Source organism: Crotalus tigris, unplaced genomic scaffold (genome assembly GCF_016545835.1).
Source record: "Crotalus tigris isolate CLP2741 ecotype Arizona unplaced genomic scaffold, ASM1654583v1 scf7180000024423.372371, whole genome shotgun sequence".
Classification (NCBI taxonomy): domain Eukaryota; kingdom Metazoa; phylum Chordata; class Lepidosauria; order Squamata; family Viperidae; genus Crotalus; species Crotalus tigris.
This window is the reverse complement of record NW_024100590.1, coordinates 99,408-122,614: the sequence shown is the minus strand read 5'-3', so window position 1 is coordinate 122,614 and position 23,207 is coordinate 99,408. Positions and strand designations below refer to the sequence as shown.

General features: G+C 45.0%; 1 protein-coding gene across 4 annotated transcripts in view; it reads left to right on the top strand.

Annotated features, from left to right (window-relative positions):
• The first annotated feature begins 7,674 nt into the window (after positions 1 to 7,674).
• LOC120302132 (zinc finger protein 493-like) overlaps positions 7,675 to 23,207 on the top strand; it is a 32,254-nt gene continuing 16,721 nt past the window's right edge. The window contains exons 1-6 of one of the 4 annotated variants that reach the window (XM_039330061.1): positions 7,675 to 7,723; positions 10,192 to 10,782; positions 12,136 to 12,256; positions 12,387 to 12,469; positions 13,284 to 13,410; positions 17,069 to 18,597. In XM_039330061.1, the coding sequence (XP_039185995.1) occupies positions 10,393 to 10,782; positions 12,136 to 12,256; positions 12,387 to 12,469; positions 13,284 to 13,410; positions 17,069 to 18,597 (2,250 nt within the window). In that variant the 5' untranslated portion in view covers positions 7,675 to 7,723; positions 10,192 to 10,392. Of the gene's footprint in view, positions 7,724 to 10,191; positions 10,783 to 11,384; positions 12,977 to 13,283; positions 13,411 to 17,068; positions 18,722 to 23,207 lie in introns of those variants that run through there. The other 3 variants (XM_039330059.1, XM_039330060.1, XM_039330058.1) reach the window with 3 other exon arrangements.

Here is a 23,207-nt window from a genome sequence, read left to right as displayed (position 1 = left end):
TTACACACACACACACAAAACACAAACACAGAGAGAGAGAGAGAGAGAGAGAAGCAGAGAAGTGCAATTGCCTCTCTCTGTCTCTCTGCAAAGGCAGAGGAGGCTGGGAGCCACAGGGGAAGGCTCAAAGAGCCGCATGCGGCTCTGGAGCCGCAGGTTGCCGACCTGTGGCTTAGAGAGTGCTTGCACTTAAAGCGGTATATAAGTCTTATAAATAAATAAATGTTCCCAAGGACTTTTTTAAACTTGTTGAATGGAATACTTGGTTTTGTTTAAGAAAATGTAAAGTGAGATGCACTGAAACAAAAAAAAAATCATCATCATCATCATCCTATAATAATACTATAATAATAATACTACAACAATAATAATAAAGTTGGAAGGAACCTTGGAGGTCATCTAGTCCAATTCCCTGCTCAGGCAGGAAACCCTATACCATTTTGGACAAATGGCTGTCCAGTCTCTTCTTAAAAACTTCCAGTGTTGGAGCATTTACTGCTTCTGGAGGCAGGTTGTTCCACTGGTTAATTGTTCTGCCAGGAAGTTTCTCCTTAGTTCTAGGTTGCTTCTCTGCTTGATTAGTTTCCATCCGTTGCTTCTTGTCCTGCCTTCAGGGGCTTTGGAGAATAGCTTGATTCCCTCTTCTTTGTGGCAGCTCCTGAGATATTGGAACACTGGTATCATGTCCCCACTCGTTCTTCTCTTCGTTAAACTAGACATCCCTAATTCCAGCAGCCGTTCCTTATATGCTTTAGCCTCCAGTCCCCTAATCATCTTTGTTGCTCTTCTCTGTACTGTTTCTAGAATCTCAACATCTTTTTTACATCGTGGTGAACAAAACTGGATGCCGTATTCCAAGTGTGGCCTTACCAAGGCATTGTAAAGTGGTATTAATACTTCATGTAATCTTGATTCAATCCCTCTGTTAATGCAGCCTAACACTGTGTTGGCTTTTTTGGCAGCTGAAATAGATACTAATTGGATGAGATCTGTTTGTATCTAATCAGGAGAAAGATCTTGGCATGTGGAGATTCAACAGAGAATTATATGTTTTGGGGTAGTGGTGAAAACAACGCCACTTACCTGGAGCCTGGAAGCGTGCTTTCTCTGTCTTGCCGGATACAAAGCACTAAGCGGTGAACTGACCTAGTTTGTGGCTCATAGTAAAGTGGAACTTTGAGATTACCGATAATTTTATGCAATTCCAGAAATGATATAAGAAAGCTCGAAAATCTGCAGAAGAGTGCAAAATGATCCGGAGCCTTGAACCATCTTCCTAAGTGAGAATTCGGATCCTTGGCAGCTGGTTCATATTTATGGCGGTCACTGTCCTGGGCTCATGTAATTACCTTTTCCGATCTTCTTACAAAAAAGTCAATGGGGAAGTCAGATTCACTCAACCACCATGTTACTAATTAACAACTGCTGTGATTCACTTAACTGCGGCAAGAAAGGTCATAAAATGGGTCATGACTCACTTAACATTTTGCTTAGCAACAGAAATTTTGGGCTCCATTGTGTTCGTAAGTCGAAGAGTACCTGTACGGTTTTTGGTTCTGATGGGCTTTCTTGATAAAAAAGCATTGTCCAATTTTCATGCCGTTGCAACACTTGGTTTTCCTAAGAAAGGGATGTCCCAAGAGGGTGTAGGTGATGATAAGGAATTTTTGTGGAGATTCTCAATCATCCAGGTCATGGTTGTCTCAAAGGTGCTTTTTCAAGAGGCAACTGGATTTCCTTGTTTTTCTTTGAAGACGTTTCGCTTCTCATCCAAGAAGCTCTGAGTTGAAGAAGCTTCTTGGATGAGAAGTGAAATGTCTTCAAAGAAAAACAAGAAAGTTCAGTTCCCTCTTGAAAAAGCACCTTTGGGTAGGGATAATGGCTTTCTGGAAAAAGCCCCCAAAGTTGCTTACACAAGTTCTACTCCCAAATTTTTATAACCTTTATAATGCCTTGGTAAGACCATATTTGGAATATTGTATCCATTACATACTGAGACTCTAGAATAGTGGTGGCGAACCTATGGCACACGTGCCAGAGGTGGCACTCGGAGCCCTCTCTGTGGGCACACGTGCCGTTGCCCCAGCCTTGCCTCCCCCTGTGACCCCCTCCTCACCAGCAGCCCCACTGGAGGAGAGTCGCCCACGAGTGTGGCCCACACAGAGCACCGTAGCCAAGGACATGGCAACCAGGCAGCGTAGACAAGATTCTGCCCTCATGCCCCATCATGCACAGTTGATGCTGTGGGGCGTGGGCAGAGGGCGTGGCCATGGCGCTGCTGGGCTGCCTGGGCAATCTGCATTGGGCCCTGGAGGTGGTGAGTGGGCCTGCAGGCAGGCAGGGTGGGGGTGGAGCGGGGGTGGGACAGGAGGTGGAGCGGAGGCGGGGCCAGCTTTGGGGCACTTGGTCTCTAAAAGGTTCGCCATCACTGCTCTAGAAACACGGCGGAGAAGAGCAACAGATGATTAGGAGACTGGAGGCTAAAATATATGAAGAACAATTGCAGGAAATGTGTTTGTCTAGCCTAGGTAAAAGAAGGTAGGGGTGACATGATAGCCAGTGTTCCAATATTTGCGGGGCTGCCACAAAGAAGAGGGGGATCACTTATTTTTCAAAGCACCTTAAGGCAAGAGATTTGAATCAGAATAGATCTGGGAGGGACCTTGAAGGTCTTCCAGTCCAACTCCCTGCTCAAGCAGGAGACCCTCTACCATTTCATACAAATGACTAGTCTTTTCTTAAAAACCTCCAATGATGAAGCACCTACAACTTCTGAAGGCAAACTATTCCACTGGTTAATTGTGCTGACTGTTGGGAAATTTCTGCTTAATTCCAAGTTGCTTCTCTCCTTGATTAGTTTCCATCTGTAGTTTTTTGTCTTGCCTTTTGGTACGTTGGAAAATAAGTTGATCCTCCCCTCTTTCTTTGTGGCAGCCCCTCAAATTCTGGAATGCTATTATCATGTTCCCCCTAATCTTTCTTTTCCCTAGACCAGACATGTCAAACACAAGGGCCGGGGGCCGGATGCGGCCCACGAAGTGGTTTCATGTGGCCCGCGTGGGAACGGCCCCCGCTGCCTTGGCCCTGGCCTAGGCCAGCCGGAAGCCAATGTCCAATTTTGTGGTGGCCATATTGGCACTTGCCCCAGTGGACCATGCCTTGGCACTTGCCCCAGTCCCACCCCCTTCTGCCAGAGACCCTCAGATCTGTTCTATTCCTGCCCAGGCCCCCATATGCACCCTTGACGCGAATGATGTAGAACTCGCCACACCCACCCAGTAAGCCACACCCACTCCATCCACCCCCACCCAATAGACTTCACCCACTCTGACTACACCCACCCCCCCCCCAGGACAACCGCAATGCTGATGCGACCCTCAGTGAAATTGAGTTTGACACCCCTGCTCTAGACTAGCCATACCAAATTCCTGCAGCCGTTCTTCATATGTTTTAGTCTCCAGCCCCTTAATCACCTTTGTTGCTCTTCTTTGCAATTTTTCCAAAGTCTCAACATCTTTTTTGTAATATGGTGACCAAAACTGGATGCAGTATTCCAGGTGTGGCCTTACTAAGGCTTTATAAAGTGGTACATCACATGATTTTGATTCTATACTTCTGTTTATACAGCCAAGGGTTATGTTAGCTTTTTTGGCTGCTGCCAAAAGAATAGATAATGGAATTTCATGGGAATGAGAATGGAATGGAATAGAATAGAATAGAATAGAATAGAATAGAATAGAATAGAATAGAATAGAATAGAATAGAATAGAATAGGTCTTTATTGTCACTTTAAATGTACACTAATCAGCATACATCAAAATGAGATTTTTGTTGCATATAGCTCTCAAAGGATAATCACCTCCATTATACACTGCATAAACATAACAATAAAATAAAATATACATATACCAACATAAACACACAGATACGGCCCAGAGAAACAAAGGCAGGACAAGAAGCAACCGATGGAAAGTAACCAAGAAGAGAAGCAGCCTGGAATTAAGGAGAAACTTCCTAACAGTGAGGACAATTAACCAGTGGAACCACTTGCCACCAGAGGTTGTGGGTGCTTCATCACTGGAGGTTTTCAAGAAGAGGCTGGACAGCCATTTGAATAGAATAGAATAGAATAAAACAGAACAGAACAGAATATAATAGAATATATGGAATGGAATAGAATAGAATAGAAATAGAAATAGAAAATATGGAACGGAATAGAGTAGAATAGAATAGAGTAGAATAGAATATATGGAATGGAATGGAATAGAATAGAATAAAACAGAATAGAACAGAATAGAATAGAATAAGGGATAGAATAGAATAGAATAGAATAGAATAGAATAGAATAGAATAGAATATATGGAATGGAATAGAATAGAATAGAACAGAACAGAATAGAATAGAATAAGGGATAGAATAGAATAGAATAGAATAGAATAGAATAGAATAGAATAGAATAGAATAGAATAGAATAGAATAGAATATATGGAATGGAACGGAATGGAATAGAATAGAATAGAACAGAACAGGACAGAACAGAACAGAATAGAATATATGGAATGGAACGGAATGGAATAGAATAGAATAGAACAGAACAGGACAGAACAGAACAGAATAGAATATATGGAATGGAATGGAATAGAATAGAACAGAATAGAACAGAACAGAACAGAATAGAATAAGGGATAGAATAGAATAGAACAGAATAGAATAGAATAGAATAGAATAGAATGGAATGGAACGGAATGGAATAGAATAGAATAGAACAGAACAGAATATATGGAATGGAATAGAATAGAACAGAACAGAACAGAACAGAATAGAATAAGGGATAGAATAGAACAGAACAGAACAGAATAGAATAAGGGATAGAATAGAATAGAATAGAATAGAATAGAATAGAATAGAATAGAATAGAATAGAATAGTGCTGGAAGAGACCTTGGAGATCTTCTAGTCCAGCCCCCTGCTCAAGCAGGAGAATCTATATTTGTCTGAAATGGAGCAGGGGGCTGGACTAGAAGTGTTCTAAGGCCAATTCCAACTCTTTTGTTATTTTGTTCATTTCTGGCCCTCCGCCCAGCAAACATTTCTGGTCACCCAGCCCCACTTCCCCCGCCCCGATTTCCCCCGTTGCAAACGGCCTTCGCTAGATGGCGCACTCCTGCAAAGTTTGGCATGCAACAACTGCATCCTTGTTTTCCCAATGAACAAAGAATTGAGCCCCGGCCTGGGGGGGAAGCATCTGGCCAGGACCTTCAAGGGGAGGGCAGGAAGTGACCGTCCACACCCGCCTGTCTGTGGTCTCTCTAGGAAGAGGCTCTCTCTGCTTTTAACACTAGCCAGCGGAGAGCAGAGAAGCGGGTGCAACATCCTCGTGGGAACGTGCAATCTCCCCGCCAGACTGCAGCTGCAAGCAGGAGTGGCACTCGGAGAAGGAGCTGAGTCCACGTTCTCCCCCAAATCTTTTTTTTCCCCAGGGATCCAGAATCCTGCTTGGCCGGGGTTGCAAGCTGGAACACGGATGTTTCCCGGCCCGTCGCGGGTTCTTGCCTCTTCCCTGCTCGCTCCAGGCAAGAAAAAAATAAAATAAAATTAAAGACAGTTAAGGCAGTTTCCTTAAACGGCAACCTTGCACCAACTAAGGGATTCTCTCCTGTTCCTTGTAGCAAAGTGGGGAGGGAGGGGTGGGGAACGTGGCCCAGAAAGGAAGGGAGATCTGGGAGGGACCTTGGAGGCCATCTAGTCCATCCCCCTGCTCAGGCAGGAAACCCTATACCATTTCGGACAAATGGCTGTCCAGTCTCTTAAAAACTTCCAGTGTTGGAGCATTCACGGCTTCTGGAGGCAGGTTGTTCCACTGGTTAATTGTTCTAACTGTCAGGAAGTTTCTCCTTAGTTCTAGGTTGCTTCTCTCCTTGATCAGTTTCGATCCATTGCTTCTTCTCCTGCCCTCAGGCACTTTGGAGAATAGTACAAGGAGTGGTGACAAGAAACCCTATTTCTCTAGACCAGTGGTTCTCAACCTTTTTAATGCCGCGACCCCCAACCGGTCGAAAGTCGAGGACTACTCAACCGGTCGTAAGTCGAGGACTACTCAACTGGTGCAGCACCGTTTGCAGAATGGGATTTTTGGCGGGCTCAGCAGGGCAGAGACAGCCTGGACAATTCCTATTGGCTTTTGAAAGCCAATAGAATTAGACTCTATTCAACAGAGTCTATTCTATTGGTTTTCAAAAGCCAATACAATAAAGGGGAGTAGCACAGCTAAGGAAAAGGGGGGGGAAATGGTGGACTGCGTTGTTTGGCGACCCCCGTGAAATGGTTGTTCGACCCCAAATGGTTGAGAACCACTGCTCTAGCACTAATCTCTATGTTCCCAGATTCTGGGATCTGTTCTCCTTCCCAACCAAGTCTTTTATTTCTTTGGATAAATGCTTAGACTAGTGGTTCTCAACCTTTTTAATGCCGCGACCCCAACCAGTCGTAAGTCGAGGAATTTCCCTGCCCGGGAGTGCCGCGTATGCGTGGTGCTGCCCCCTACGTTGGCCAAGGCGTAGCTGGCAAGCGGCAGAGATGGCGCAGGCCGACCACCGGCTGGGCCACCAGCTGGCCCAGCCCAAGGGAGGTAAGGCACCCGCCGGGCCCCACGCGCGCCAACAACACTCCCTGCGCCCGCCGGCCTCCCACCTCTCACCCCTGGCCCTCTTTAATTACATTTTTAGTAGTTGCTCAGCAGGGAGGGGTGGAAACTTCCAGACAGCTCGCCTTCGCTGCAGACAACTTGCAGCACCGTTTGCAGAATGGGACTTTTGGTGGGCTCAGCAGGGCAGAGACAGCCTGGTCAATTCCTGTTGGCTTTGGAAAGCCAATAGAATTAGACTCTATTCAAGAGAGTCTATTGGCTTTTAAAAGCCAATAGAATAAAAGGGAGTAGCACAGCTAAGGAAAAGGGGGAAAAAATGGCAGACTGCGTTGTTTGGTGACCCCCGTGAAATGGTCGTTCGACCCCAAATGGGGTCCCGACCCACAGGTTGAGAACCACTGGCCTGGACCATTTCCCGCAACACTGTCAAAATACCTGATAGGACTGTATTAATATTATTACTCTTCTCATCTCTCCTATCACCTATTTCCTTATCCTCCTAATGACTATAACTTCGTTGCTTGTATCTTACAATTTATATTAATTGTTTTATTTAGTAGCCTAGTATGATTTACGTTGATTGCTTATTTAACATCCTATGACTATCACCGAGTGTTGTATCTTAGGATTTCTGATGAATGTACCTTACGATGATTATGATCATGATTTATCACTTGTTCCTTGTATGTACACTGAGAGCTTCTGCACCAGCGAGAAATTCCTTGGGTGTCCAGTCACGCTTGGCCAATAAAGAATTCTATTTTGTTCCATTCCATTCCATTCTTTATTGTCATTTTTTATTGTTGGGCACACTGGCACACATTAAAAATGAAATTCTGTTGCCTGCTCTCAAAAATATACACATACATAACAGACAGATAAACATGCTACATACATATATATATGCATATACCTACATTCTTACACATAAATACATATAACTATTAATCACTGTCCATCTTGAATATATAGCAGAAAGAGGAAGCTTGAAAGTTCACAAGGTTGATACTGTATGGAACAAAAGTGTGACTGAATCTGGATGTCCTGCTTTGGATACCACGAAGCCCCCTCCCCGAAGGTAACAAGGAAAACTGGTCGTGAGGGGGATGGGTAGAGAAAAGATTGGACAACCAATTGTCTGAAATGGTCTAGGAGGGTTTCCTGCCTGAGTAGGGGGTTGGACTAGAAGATCTCCAAGATCCCGTCCAACTCTGAATCTGTTTATTCTGAATCTGTCCTGCGGGCAAAATCCCGCAAAGCTTGAATTATCTGTTCTTCCTAAGTCAGTGGTGGCGAACCTTTTAGAGACCAAGTGCCCAAACTGCAACCCAAAACCCACTTATGCATCTCCGGGTGCCAGGTGGGCGTGGCCACTGAGTGGGTGTGGCCAGTGAGCCGTCGGCTTGTGCTCATGCTCGCTGTCCGCTCCGACTTGTGCTCGCTCTCTCGCTATCTGCAGCAAATGCTGCTTCCGTCGAAAGTTGCTCCTTTTATAGCCTCTCGCCTATTCCCAGACTGCGCATGTGTGGAGAGCAGTGGTTCTCAACCTGTGGGTCGGGACCCCATTTGGGGTCGAACGACCATTTCATAGGGGTCGCCAAACAAGGCTGTCCGCCATTTTTCTCCCTTTTCTTTGGCCACGCCCCTGGCACCCGGTGATGTATAGGTGGTTGGGGGTCACCACAACATGGGGAACTGTATTATGGGGTCACGGCATTAGAAAGGTTGAGAACCACTGGTAGAGAGGAAGAGGGAACAGCTCGGCCCAGCAATGGCTCGCATGCCACCAGAGACAGCTCCATGTGCTGCCTGTGGCACACGTGCCATAGGTTTGCCGCCACGGTCCTAAGTCAATGGACTAATTCCTAGGGGGTGGGTGCATATCTGGCTTGTGTCCTGGGAACCCTATGGGAAGGTCTATCTCAAGCTAAAGGCTTGCTAGAACCCATTGGGCTCTGAACTCAAGGCAAAGGGCTGTGGTAATGTCCAGCTCAGTAGACTATGGCTCCTTGAAATGGCTGAGTTCTTCTCAAAGCTTTTAGGAAGGTCAAGACAGACTTTATAGAGCAGCACTTCTTCCTGCAGAAGGATTCCTCGGGGTTGGACTAAAAGACCTCCCAAGGTCCCTTTCAACTGTCGTATTCCATTGTGAGGAAACTGGGTTCCCTCTGAAAAGACCCCAAGACCCCAGGGGTCTTTTCATCAAAGTCTGGGTGGGTTTTATAAAATCTATTTGGTGGAGATTTGAACAAGAATGTTGACTTGATACTGTTTTCAACCTATTTCAACCTACCGTACTTTCTGGCGTATAAGACGACTTTTGAGAGCGTTGAAATTGGTGCCGAACTTGGGGGTCGTCTTATACGCCGAGTTGTCTTATACGCCGGAAATAACGGTAGTTTCCGGCATATAACTTTCTAGGCATGCGACTCGGCGTCGAAGTCGGGGGTCGTCTTATACGCCGGGTCGCCTTATACGCCAGAAATAACAGTAGTTTCTGGCGTATAAGACGACTTTCTAGGCATGCGACTCGGCCTCAAAGTCAGGGGTTGTCTTATACGCCGGGTTGCCCTATACGCCGGAATATACGGTATTTTATAATAATAATAATAAAGTTGGAAGGGACCTTGGAGGTCATCTAGTCCAACCCCCTGCTCAGGCAGGAAACCCTACGCCATTTCAGACAGATGGCTGTCCAGTCTCTTCTTAAAAACTTCCAGTGTTGGAGCATTCACAGCTTCTGGAGGCAGGTTGTTCCACTGATTAATTGTTCTAATTGTCAGCACCCGTAGGCCAGACAAGCAACAATGGTTGGAAACTGATCAAGGAGAGATTCAACCTAGAAATAAGAAGAAATTTTCTGACAGTGAGAACAATTAATCAGTGGAACAGTTTGCCTCCAGAAGTTGTGAATGCTCCAACACTGGAAGCTTTCAAGAAGAGACTGGACAGTCATCAATCAGAAATAGTATAAGGTCTCCTGCTTAAGCAGGGGGTTGGACTAGACCTAAAACAGTGATGGCGAACCTTTTAGAGACCGAGTGCCCCAAAACTGCCCCCGCTCCATCCCCTGCCCACCTCCATTCTGCCCCCCCATCCACCGCCCCGCCTGCCCACAGGACCACTCACCACCTCCAGTGCCCGCCGCAGATCGCCCAGGCAGCCCAACAGCGCTATGGCGGTCATGCCCTCTGCCTGCGCCCCGCAGCATCAACTGCATGATGGGGCGTGAGGGCAGAGTCTTGTCTACGCTGCCTGACTGCTATGTCTTTGACTGCACTGCTCCATGTGGGCCATGCTCGGGGGGCGACTCTCCTTCAGGGGGGCTGCTGGAGAGGAAGGGGTCACGGGGGGAGGCAAGGCTGGGGCAAGGGTACGTGTGCCCACAGAGAGGGCTCCGAGTGCCGCCTCTGGCACGCGTGCCATAGGTTCGCCACCACTCACCTATAAGGCCCCTTCCAACTCTGTTATGCTGTTATTCTGTTATACTTTGAAGAACTTTCAGATTCCTCTGAAGTGGATTTTTTTTTCTCTTTTTCCTCTTAGGCTGGGAGCTAAAAGCATCTTCTGAAATTCTGGATATCCCAGGACCAAGTTCTCACAACCTCAAGATGTCTTAAAGGAAGCTTTTCGTGCTGTTCCGGTCCCCAAAACACGGTTGCTTTGAAGATCTAGGGGGGGCACGTGGTGGGGTGGGTTTTTTTGAACGTAGCATTTACGCAGAGAGAAAAAGGGGCCTCACCCAACATGACAGGGGAAGGAAACAAAAGGGGTCCCAGTGTCGCGCTGATTGGGACAGCTGGGACATGCCTAGGAAAAAACATCCTAAAAGGAGAAACCGCCAATTGGATTGTACAAAATCCCTCCTTCAAGGGATGCTGCTACCAGGATTCTAAGGGACCCCGCGAGCTTTGCAGCCAACTCTATCAAATTCATCATGATTGGCTGAGACCAGAGAAAAACACCAAAGCTCAGATGCTGGACCTGGTGGTCCTGGAGCAGTTCCTGGCCGTCCTGCCTCCAGAGATGGAGACTTGGGTCCGGGAGTGTGAAGCGGAGACCTGTTCCCAAGCTGTAGCCCTCGCAGAGGGCTTCCTGTTGAGCTGGGCCAATGACCACAAGCAGGGACCACAGCAGGTGAGAAATTTTAACCATGATAATTCTCTGGGTAACATAATTACGAACAGTGTTAACTGAATATGGTTTCTTTCATGGGCTAATTACATCAGAAGATAATAATAATAATAATAATAATAATAATAATAATAATAGGCTCCTTGGATGCAATCCCAAAACAACTGGAGCACCACTTGAACACCATTGGCATTGACAAATTCGCTATTAGTCAATTGCAAAAGGCAGCCTTACTAGGAACTGCTTCCATCCTGCGACGATATCCACATCTGCCTATCCCAGGTCCTGGGTAAGGACTCAATAGGTAGACAAAATGCCAAATCCAGACTGAACATCTGGTTGACTGTGTGATGATCCATAATAATAATAATAAACAAGCTGGAAGGGACCTTGGAGGTCATCTAGTCCAACCCCCTGCTCAGGCAGGAAATCCTACACCATTTCGGACACATGGCTGTCCAGTCTCTTCTTAAAAACTTCCAGTGTTGGAGCATTTACTGCTTCTGGAGGCAGGCTATTCCACTGATTAATTGTTCTCACTGTAAGGAAGTTTCTCCTTAGTTCTAGGTTGCTTCTCTCTGGTTTGTTTCCATCCATTGCTTCTTGTATGAACATTAATTAATTAATTAATTGTCTGTCTCCTTGATTAGTTTCCATCCGTTGATGATGGATTTTGTGTTTTGTTGAATTGATGATGATTTTGTGTTTCGTTGAATTATTATATTACCCTTCTTAATACCTATATTTCCCCCCAAATAAGACCAAGTCTTATATTGATTTTTGCTCAAAAAAATGCATCAGGGCTTATTTTCCATTTACATCTTATTTTGGGGGGGAAACGGTACTAAATGTGTCCGTCTGGCTGACGATCTTAACTGGGGCTTATTTTTGGGATAGGGCTTATATTATGAGCATCCTAAAAAAAACCATGGTAAGGCTTATTTTCCAGTTAGGTCTCATTTTGGGGGAAATGGGGTATCTTCCGTGACATGTTGAAGAAATCCGGTCTTTCTTCCAGAGAGGGCTATGGAGTTGAGAACAATAGAACAGAATAGATGTAATTTAGGGTTGAATTTTGGAGTCCTTGGTACACTCTGAGCTTAATTATTTTCTTGTGGACATTTCATTGCCCGACAAACATCTTCAGTTCTAGAGGGGAAGTCGAGTTTACTCTCTGTTTATAAAAGTAGCTTTCCCTTTCAGTGGAGGGATTGTTTTCTCCTTGGTAGTTCCTCAATTACGTTGTTATTTACTGTTTGTTTGTCTGGTGTTAATCCCTGCTTCTCTGGGTGTTGATTGCTGGCTCTTAAGAACAATAACATCCCTTTTCTACTTCTCTCGTGGGGGCTATTGCAGGTTCAAGAGTCCTTCCTGTTGGTCGCAGAACACTCTGAAGCACGGGGGGATCTGCTTTATCCCTCTCAGGAGCTGAGTTTTCAGAAAACACCCCAAGAGGGTCCATCTGAGAACTTAGCAGGTAATGGAGGAGTCCTTCTGATACAATGGGAATTAACACGGTCTCCTTTCTTTTGTGAAAGTACTTTAACTCTTGTGAACGAATGGCTTTTGTTTCTCCGTAATGTTCTTTGAACAATTTTTTATTTCAGTCTCAAAGAATAGACCATTCATAACCCCTGTGGGACCATCTTTCTTTTGTGGTGCAGAAACAGCTGTTGTGCTTCCAACTCTGGTAAGCTAAAACATAACTGAGGGTGAAGGTTCGTTCTCCGAGCTCGTGGGTTCGTTTCTGAATGTTCAGAGACTCCAAGGCACAATTCCAAACAGGGTGAATCAGAAAGCACAATGATGAAACAAACAGCTAGAAAACCAACACATTGTTCCCAGCAACACCTCCCTCTGTCTGCTGTGATAAATAGCCAGCTTTCTGGTACAGCCCATCAAGACAGGCAGGGCCTTCTCCTCCTGGCTGACCTCCATTGCTCCTGCCTTTTGTTTGCCCTGCATGTTTTCAGATCAGATGCAGAAGGCAGTTCCTTCTCCTCTTCATTGGCTGTCTGCCACTGCAAGCTTTCCCCAGCTGAAAACTCCTCCAATTCTCTTTTGGCCGGCTGTTCAGAGCCATTAATCAACTTGGTTCCTGATGTGCCAGGAATGAACTCATCCTTCCTTGAGCTGACCTGTGAGGAGGAATATGGGAAGTCATCTAAGGGAGACTGCAGCTGCTTCAGCTCTTACTGTAAGATGAATATTTTAGTCCCTGAGGGATAACATAAACTATTGTTTAAAATATCAAACAGGGATCTCCCAATGTTTTGTTCAGCTGTGGTGGATAGTACACCCCTTCACTTGACCTGGAAGGATATAGGGTGTCTCCCTCCTGAACAGATTGTGACTCAGGGAGTTTGATGTCTATCTATTTTCTCTGTCCAGGAAAAAAATCATGTTTACTTCAAAATAAATTTTGGGATTAATCAATCAAAAGAGACCTTGACAATCCTTCCTGGAGCTGTTTATTAACCGATAACGCTTTCTTCCTGTTTCAGAATTCCCTGTCCTTTGATGATGTAGCTGTATTCTTCTCAGGGGAGGAATGGGATCTGCTAGATTTCAACCAAAAAATCCTGTACAATGATGTTATGCTGGAAAATGCCAGGAATGTGGCCTCCACAGGTAAAGGTTGATCTATGTTCTGGCTTCGATTCAGTGGGAAAGGTATTTTCTAGTAAAATTGGTACTTTATTAGGGAAAATGTTGACCTATTATTATCGGTCAGAATAGAGCTGGAAGGGACCTTGGAGATCTTCTACTCCAATCCCTTGCTCAAGCAGGAGACCCTAGACCATTTCAGACAAGTGGCTGTCCAGACTCCTCTTAAAAACGTCAAGTGATGAATGTCTATGGAGATTCTCAGTCATCCAGATCATGGTTGTCCCAAAGGTGCTTTTTCACAAGGCAACTGAGCTCTCTTTTTTTTTCTCTTTGAAAACATTTCATTTTTCACCCAAGTAGCTTCTTCAGCTCTAACTGGATGGTGGGGAATGGAAGGATTTATATTCCTTGCAGACAGCTGGTCATTTGCATGCTTTTAGAGAGTCATTGATGCCAGCTGTAGGTTTATCTGTGTCTTCAGGGTCACCCGAGCAGTGCAAATAGGTGTGGAGCCTTCATAGAACTGTTGAAAGGGCTGTGTTGTAGACTGGAGGTAGATGATGTGGTATCCCTCCCCCTCTATTGAGAGAAGACTGTTCAGTGTTGACATAGATGGCCTCTTTGACTCCTCTTTCAAACCAGCGGTCCTCTTTGTCCAAAATGTGGACTTTACTGTTGTCGAAGGAGTGGCCTTCTATTTCTCTCTCAACAAAGGGGGAGGGATATGACATCATTATCTCCAGTCTATAACAGTCGTTTCAGCAGTTCTAAGAAGGCCCCATTTGCACTACTCAGGTGATCCCGACGACACAGATAAGCCTCCAGGTGGCCTCAACAACTCTCTAAAAGAATGCAAATGACCAGCTGTCTGCAAGGAGTATAAATCCTTTCATTTCCCCACTATCCGGTCAGAACTGAAGAAGCTTCTTGGATGAGAAGCGAAACGTCTTCAAAGAGAAAAAAAGAAAGTCCAATTGCCTCGTGAAAAAACACCTTTGGGACTCAAGTGATGAAGCACCAACAACTTCTGAAGGCAAAGTTGTTCCACTGGTTAATTGTCCTCACTGTTAAAAAGTTTCTACTTAATTCCAGGTTGCTGCTCTCCTTGATTAGTTTCCATTCATTGTTTATTCCCTAAGGGGAAGAAATTATTCTTAACTAGACAATTCTTTCCATTCACTCTGGTAGTCAGGGCTAAAACCATCTTGCTGTTTTTAGAGAGAAGATCCCTCCCATGCAGGGATATTTAGAAGCCCCAATAGGTCTGCAGCATTGATAACACAGACATGAAATTACTCCTAATTGGGCCCTACTTAACTACTTTGCTTGATTCTCAGGAGATAGTGTGACAATACACTTCTGTTTGCCTCAAGCCCTTCTTGTAATAGCTCCCGCCTACAGATCTCATGAGACCTGAGGTAAAATAACATTCTAGGATCACAGAACTGCCTTCTCAAGGGAATGCAACCTCATTCAAGTAGTTTGTACTCTGTTCTCATGTTCCCTTTCCAGTTACAGGTAGTCCTTGGCTTACAACAGTTTGTTTAGTGACCGTTCAAAGTTAAAAACAGCAGCTGAAAAGAGGGACTTATGACCATTTCCCTACACCTAGTCCAGGGGTAGGCAACCTTGGCTCTTTTATGACTCGTGGACTTCAACTCCCAGAATTCCTTAGCCAGCATGGCTCAGCATGGCAACCTCTCCCTTTCCCCTCAGCATACCTGACTCAGGAATTCTGGGAGTTGAAGTCCACCAGTCATAAAAGAGCCAAGGTTGCCTATCCCTGACCTAGAACCATTACAACATCCCCATGGTCACGTGATCCTAAATTCAGTCGCTCAGCAACTGACTCATACTTATGACGGACATAGTGGTCTCCTTTTTGTGACTTTCTGACAAGCCAAGTCCATGGGAAAGCCAGGTACACTTAGCAATGGTGTGACTAACTGAAAAAATTGCAGTGATTCACTTAACAACTGTGGGAAGAGAGGTCATAAAATGAAGCAAAGCTCACTTAAAAAAAACAGAAATGTTGCGTTCAGTTTTCGTAAGTCGAGGACTACCTGTATGTGAACATGGATAAGGAGTTAAGTTAGCACAAACAATTGAATCTGTTTCCATGTAACAGTGCAAATGGTGGTGCAAATGGGTGTGGAGCCTTCTTGGCTGCAGGATGTTTTCTGCCCTGGGTCCCTTCCCTGTTGAAGACAGGTGCAGGCTGTTGGGGATGAGTCTGTTGTCTGCCTCTCAAACTGAAGCGCAAATGGTTCCTGTAGTCTGCAGTGTTTTCTGGAGATCCGTTCATACTCCCGTGTTCATCCCAAAGTGCATAACTAAATGTCTATGGAGATTCTCAGTCATCCAGGTACGGTTGTCCCAAAGATGCTTTTTCAGAAGGTAACTAAACTTTTTTGTGTTTCTTTGAAGAAGTTGAAAAAGCACCTTTGGGGCAACCATGGCCTGGATGACAGAGAATCTCCATAGACATTTCCTGCTATTGTCATTTAGCAGACGGCATATCATAAATGGACTAGCAATATACATTACCATTTCACTTAGATTAGTAAAACATAATAAAATAGGAATTTTAAAAAGATCTATGTTGAAATATCAATGTCTAGGCCAGGGGTAGGCAACCTTGGCTCTTTTATGACTCGTGGACTTCGACTCCCAGAATTCTTGAGCCAACATGGCTCAGCCTGGAAACCTCTCCCTTTCCCCTCAGCATGGCTGCCTCAGGAATTCTGGAAGTTGAAGTCCACGAGTCATAAAAGAGCCAAGCTTGCCTACCCCTGGTCTAGGCCATCTAAACATTGAAGCGCAGCATCGTTGATGTGAAAAAGGTCAGATCTACAGTTTGACATGGGATCCCGCAGTCACACTGAGGGGAGGATATTTAGAATTTAGAATAACAAGAGTTGGAAGAGACCTTGGAGGTCTTCTAGTCCAACCCCGTGCTCAGGCAGGAAACCCTATACCAGTGGTGGCGAACCTATGGCACGGCTGCCAGAGGCGGCACTCACAGCCCTCTCTGTGGGCATGCGCGCAGTCGCCCCAGTCCTAGGTCTTCAGCTGGGTTTTATAAAACCTTTTTCGCTTTAGGCCTCCGCCGCCGTGTGCAAAAAAAAAAAAAAAAGGTTCAATCAATCAGTCAATTTCAACTTCTCACGGGGAAAAAATTATCTTGCAAAGTTGGAATGGATTGATTGAACTTTTTAGTCCCACCCAGTTCTGCCATTACCACCGCAGCCACGCACACCCAATGGGCCACACCCATCCAATTGGCCACACCCAGCCCATGGGCCACGCCCACCTGGCACCCGATGATACATAAGTGGGTTTTGGGTTGCAGTTTGGGCACTTGGTCTCTAAAAGGTTTGCCATCACTGCCCTATACCATTTCAGACAAATGGTTAACTGCTAAATCTTGTCTTGATGGATTTGTTCTCTTATGTCATGCCATATGTTTAGGAAGTAGTTGTTTTGTTTCCCCAGTGTACAGATCTGCACATGGCTCACTGCATTGTACTGCATATACCACACTGCTCAGTTTGTGTCTGGTTATTTTATCCTTGGGGTGAGCAAGCTTCTGCCTTAATGTATTCTTGGGTTTCAAGTGTGATGGGAATCTGCATAGAGTTTAAAAGTGTAATACATATTTTTCTTTCTTTGTCCCAAGGAGTTGGTTGGCCAGAGAGTGGAAATTATAATCAAGCATCAGTGGAACATTCACAAACAGGCAGGAATTATATTGGAGAAGGGATGTTTGAAAATCCATGGGCACCAGAAAAATCTGAATGCAACCAATTAAACAAGAGAAGAGAAAAATCTTGTACTCCTCAGTGGGCAGAAATCCATTTTTTCCTTGCCCAGCAAGGACTCAAAAAAGAAAGCAAGTGCTTTGCCTGTGGAAAAACACCTAGAGAAAATTCAGATTTATGTGAGTATTGCAGAACGCACAATAAAGCAAAGCAATATAAACTTGGGGAGCATGAACAAAATTACAATTGGTCCTTCCTTCAAACAACCCACACTGGAGAAAAAACATATCCTTGCACGGAGTGCGGGAAAACCTTCCGTAAGAGCAGTAATCTTAATGCGCATAAAAGGATCCACACAGGCGAGAAACTGTATCAGTGCATGGAGTGTGGAAAGATGTTCAGGTGGAGCAGCGGGCTCACCTATCATAAGAGGATCCATTCGGGAGAGAAACCCTATAAATGCTTGGAGTGCGGAAAGAGCTTCAGTGGCTTGAGTTCCTTTACTTCCCATAAAAGGATGCATTCTGGGGAAAAACCCTATAAATGCGCCGAGTGTGAAAAGAGCTACAGCAGTTTCAGTTCCTTCACTTCGCATAAAAGGATGCATTCTGGCGAGAAACCCTATAAATGTGCGGAGTGTGGGAAGTGCTTCAGTGGCTTGAGTTCCTTTACTTCCCATAAAAGGATCCACTCGGGGGAGAAGCCGTATAAGTGTATGGAGTGCGGGAAGAGCTTCACTATAAGCAGTCACCTGATTTCCCATAAAAGGATCCACTCGGGCGAGAAACCGTATCAATGCACGGAATGTGGGAAGAGCTTCACTTTAAGTAGCCATCTCACTTCCCATAAAAGGATCCACTCGGGGGAGAAACCATATAAATGTATTGATTGTGGAAGGAAGTTCAGGTGGAGCTGTCACCTGGCTTCCCATAAAAGGATGCACTCGGGAGAGAAACTATATACGTGCAAAGAGTGTGGAAAGAGTTTCATTGACCTAAGTTCCTTTACTTCTCATAAAAGGATCCACTCAGGTGAGAAACCATATCAATGCACGGAGTGTGGCAAGAATTTCAGGAGTACCACTAATGTTACTGAACACAAAAGGGTTCACTCGGGCGAAAAGCCATATAAATGCACAGAATGTGGGAAAAGCTTCAAATGGAGTAGTTGCCTTACATCCCATAAAAGGATCCACACAGGGGAGAAACCGTACAAATGCACCGAGTGTGGAAAGGACTTCCGGAAGAGCTGCTCTCTCACTACTCATAAAAGGATCCACACAGGGGAGAAACCGTACAAATGCTCGGAGTGTGGGAAGAGTTTCACTATGAGTAGTAGCCTGATTTCCCATAAGAGAATTCACACAGATGAAAAACCGTATACGTGCATGGAATGTGGAAAGACTTTCCGCAAGAGTGATAACCTGACTTCCCATAAAAGAGTACATATGCGATATAAACCATGTTAACCCAAAGATGCTTTTTCACGAGGCAACTGGACTTTCTTGTTTTTCTTTGAAGACATTTCGCTTCTCATCCAAGAAGCTTCTTCAGCTGTGACTTAATGGTAGGGAATGGAAGGATTTATACTCCTTGCAGACAGCTGGTCATTTGCATTCTTTTAGAGAGTCATTGAGGCCATCTGGAGGTGTATCTGTCCTCAGGGTCACCTGAGTGGTGCAAATGGGTGTGGAGCCTTCTTGGAACTGCTGAAAGGACCACACCCATTTACACTACACATAAACCTCCATGTGGCCTCAACGACTCTCTAAAAGAATGCAAATGACCAGCTGTCTGCAAGGAGTATAAATCCTTCCATTCCCCTCCATCCAATCAGAGCTGAAGAAGCCATGGCCACTGGGCCACGGAATGGCTGGCGAGTGCATGCAGCATGCATGCACCCCCCATTTGTGCTAGTGCCACCACATAAGCAGTAGCGGCCCTGTTTGCACAGGCTTGGGAATACTAGCACCATCGCCAGCATCATGATGCTAGCAGCCTGCATGCGCACGGGCGCTAATTGCGTTTGCGCAGGCACCATCGCCACCACCAGCACCGCCACGTTTGCGCGTGGCCCACTTGCACAGGCACATGGGAGCTAGCACTGCTGCCATATGCGCCCATTTCTGCATGTGTGCACGCACACACATTTCCTTGCTCCTCCTTTTTCCTCCAGGCCGCCAACCCAGAAAGGTTGGGGAGCTCTGCTCTATGGTGCATCAACACTTTTTTAAATTACCCAATGGGAAAATGTGAGTGATTTCTTTTATCAATTGAGTATTGCGGAGTTTGCTGGGAGATACAGGTGTCAGCAACTATAGATATGAATGCGTTCTAACATTACAGTAGCACAAGATTTCTCTGCAATTTTAAGACTTCAGCTATCCAATCCCCAGCAAGTGCTATTAGCCAACCCTTCACCATGACTTTGGACCTACAGAAGTTTGACTGAGCCCCAAATTTCTGTCACTAAGCGAGACGTTTGTGAAGTGTGCTTTGTTCCGTTGCGTGAGCTTCGTTGCCACAGTTGTTAAGTGAATCACCACAATTGTTCAATTACTCACTTGGTTGCTAGGTGGATCTGGCTTCCCCCGTTGATTTTGCTAGTCGGAAGGTCGCAAAAGGGGATCACATGACCCCGGGACACTGCAACTGTCGTAAATCCGAGTCAGTTGCCTAATGTCTGAATTTTGGTCACATAATTGTGGAGATGCTGCAACGGTCTTAAGAGTGAAAAAGTCATAAGTCCCTTTTTTCAGTGCCATTGTAACGTTGAACGGTCACTAAGTCAACTGTTGTAAGTTGAGGACCGGCTGTATTTGTTTGCCACTACTTAAAACTTCTTGCCCTAAGGCCAAATAGGACTTCTCATTCTTTCTTCCTTTCCCTGTCCAACTACAGATAGTCCTTGACTTATAATCACAATTAAGCCCAAATTTTCCATTGCTAAATGAGACAGTTGTTAAGTGAATTTTGCTCCATTTTATGACCTTTCTTGCCACAGTTGTTAAGTGAATCTGGCTTCCCCATTGACTTTGCTTGTCAGATCACAAAAGGGGGTCACGTGACCTGGGACACTGCAACCGTCATGAACCAGTTGCACGACATCTGAATTTTGATCCTGTGACCGTGGGGATGGCTGCTTCAGTGGTCGAAAGTGTGAAAAGCAGAAGTCACTTTTTTTCGGCACTATTGTTAACTTTGGTCACTAAATGAACTGTTGTAAATTGAGGATTATCTGTATCTTGTTCCTCGCTCCATCTCTTGCCCCATTCCTCCGTTTTTGCTGTTTCTATTGGGAGAATGGAATTGTGTATCCTTGTACATTTCTGCATGGGGGATGGGGTTGAGTGTTATATGCAGATGGCTCCACCCCCATTTGCACTACTCAGATAACCCTGACGACACAGATAAGCCTCCAAGTGGCCTCAGCGGCTCTCTAAAAGAATGCAAATGAACAGCTGTCTGTGAGGAGTATAAATCCTTCCATTCCCCACCATCTAGTCAGAGCGGAAGAAGCTTCTTGGATGAGAAGCGAAATTTCTTCAAAGAAAAACAAGAAAGTCCAGTTGCCTCATGAAAAATACACCTTTGGAATATGCATTGTATGGAAAACACAAAGAAGCCTCTCACAAAATAGGTTGCAGGGGTTCTCCAGGGACGTTGAATAGAAAAAGAGTAAAAATATAAAATATTTCTTCACACAGCCAATGCTGCTAAGAAAACTGCATGGGTGCAACTGTGGCAGGATTCACTTTTGAATGGATAAAATTGTTGACTTTAAATGATGATTTACATAGTATTAGCTGCTTGATTATTTGCTCATTTGTGTTTGTTTTTGCTTGCGTACTAAGGAACAACCATAAAATTCTTACATATTAAGAAATTTCAGCGTGTTTTAGTGTTCGTAATCGAGTTCAATCAACTGCATCATAGCATCACATGTCCAAAAAGAAGAAACCCAGCATACATATTCCAGCTTTCACTTTCACTTTACTGGATGGCTTTGGGATCTGTATCGAGAGCCAGAGGATAGGGAGAGTCCAGCAATATTTGAGGGTGAAGGTTCGTTCTCTGAGCCTGTGGGTTGGTTTCTGAATGTTTCATTACCAGGCTAGGTAACATTCTTCAGTGGAGTTTGGGGGATACAGAATACAGAATAACAGAGTTGGAAGGGACTTTGCAGGTCATCTAATCCAACCCTACGCACAAGCAAGAGACCCTACATTATTTCTGACAGATGGCAGTCCAGTCTCTTGAAAGCTTCCAGTGATGAAACTCCCACAACTTCTGAAGGCTAGTTGTTCCATTGGTTGATTGTTCTCACTATCAGGAAATTTCTCCTTAGCTCTAGGTTGCTTCTCTCCTTGATTAGTTTCCATCCATTGCTTCTTGGCTTGCCCTCAGGTGCTTTGGAGAATAGTTTGATTCTCTCTTCTTTGTGGCAACCCCTGAGATATTGGAAGATTGCTATCATGTCTCCCCTTGTCCTTCTCTTTACTAGACTAGCCGTGCCCAGTTCCTGCAACCATTCCTCATATATTTTAACCTCCAGTCCCCTACTCATCTTTGTTGCTCTTCTCTGCACATTTTCTAGAGTCTCCATATCCTTTTTATACATGGGCTTCGGGTGTGGGGGTGTCAGGTGAGAGTCTTGTGATGGGTCAGTTGTGAGTCATCAGTGAGGGGAGAGGGTTGCATGGGTTGGTTGAGGGTCAGTGCTGTCTGTGGTTGATTGTGCGGTTGATTTAGATTCTGAAGGATTTGTAGGCTAGTTGTAGGTCGATGTGTCTGTTGATGGAATTCCTTGTGGAGTGCCAGGTTTCATGAACTCACAAATGTGGCGAGTGGTAGCGTGGCCAATTATTTTTGTGTCGTTCCGACACTGACATCCTCTAAACTCTGCTGAAGATGTTACCTAGCCTGGTAATGAAACATTCGGAAACCAACCCGCAAGCTCAGACAACGAACCTTCACCTTCCTCCTACACCCGAGCTACAGATAATCACCACTATTGCAAACCAGCAATATTTATTAAGCAGATGAACATGGAGCGACTACAGGTAGACCACAATTGAGCCCAAAATTTCTGTTGCTAAGCGAGACATTTGTTAAGGTGAATTTTGCCCCATTTTATGACCTGTCTTGCCACGGTTGTTAAATCAATCACTGCGGTTGTCAAGTTAGTAACATGGTTGTTAAGTGAACCTGGCTTCCCTCGTTGACTTTGCTTCTCAGAAGATGGCAAAAGGCGGTCAACATGATCTCAGGACACCGCAACTCTCATACATATGAGTCAGTTGCCAAGCATCTGAATTTCGATCACGTGAGACCATGGGGATGCTGCAACAATTGTTTAAGTGTGAAAACTGGTCTGAACTCAACTTTTTTTCAGTGCTGTTGTAACTTTGAACAGTCACTAAATGAATTGTTGTAAGCCAAGGACCGCTTGAACCTCTATGCAGACTGTGGAAAAAGCAGGAAAGATAGAACACTATCTCTGAGACAAGTATTTGTGTCAAAAGTAAAGTATGATGAAAGGTGCTAATGGATACACAGCAACTTAATTAAAAAGTCCCTGACCAGTCAACCCAATACAGCACACGGAACACAAAACGCTAAAAAGAATTACACTGCCATACATCAAGAATATCTCCAAAACCGCAAATAGACTGCTACAACCACATGGAGTCAGACAGCACACAAGCCAACGAAAGCCCTTCCAAACATCCTAAGCAAACCCAAACACCCAGCAAGCACAGAAGAAAAATCAGGAGTCATCTACAACATACAATGTAAGAACTGCAACAACCACTGTGTAGGACAAACAGGCAGAAGAGACTGGCAGAACGCATCCCTGAACACCAACTGGCAGTCAAAAGGCATGACGAAACTTCACAACACAGAGACATATTTAACCATAGTTTCAATTGGGAAACTATGACAATCTTAGACCAGGCCAAATCCCAAAATGCCAGGGAATTTCTAGAACGGGTCACCAACCTGTGGTCCACCGCCCACTACCGGGCCGTGGGTTGTTGGCCACTGGGCCATGTAA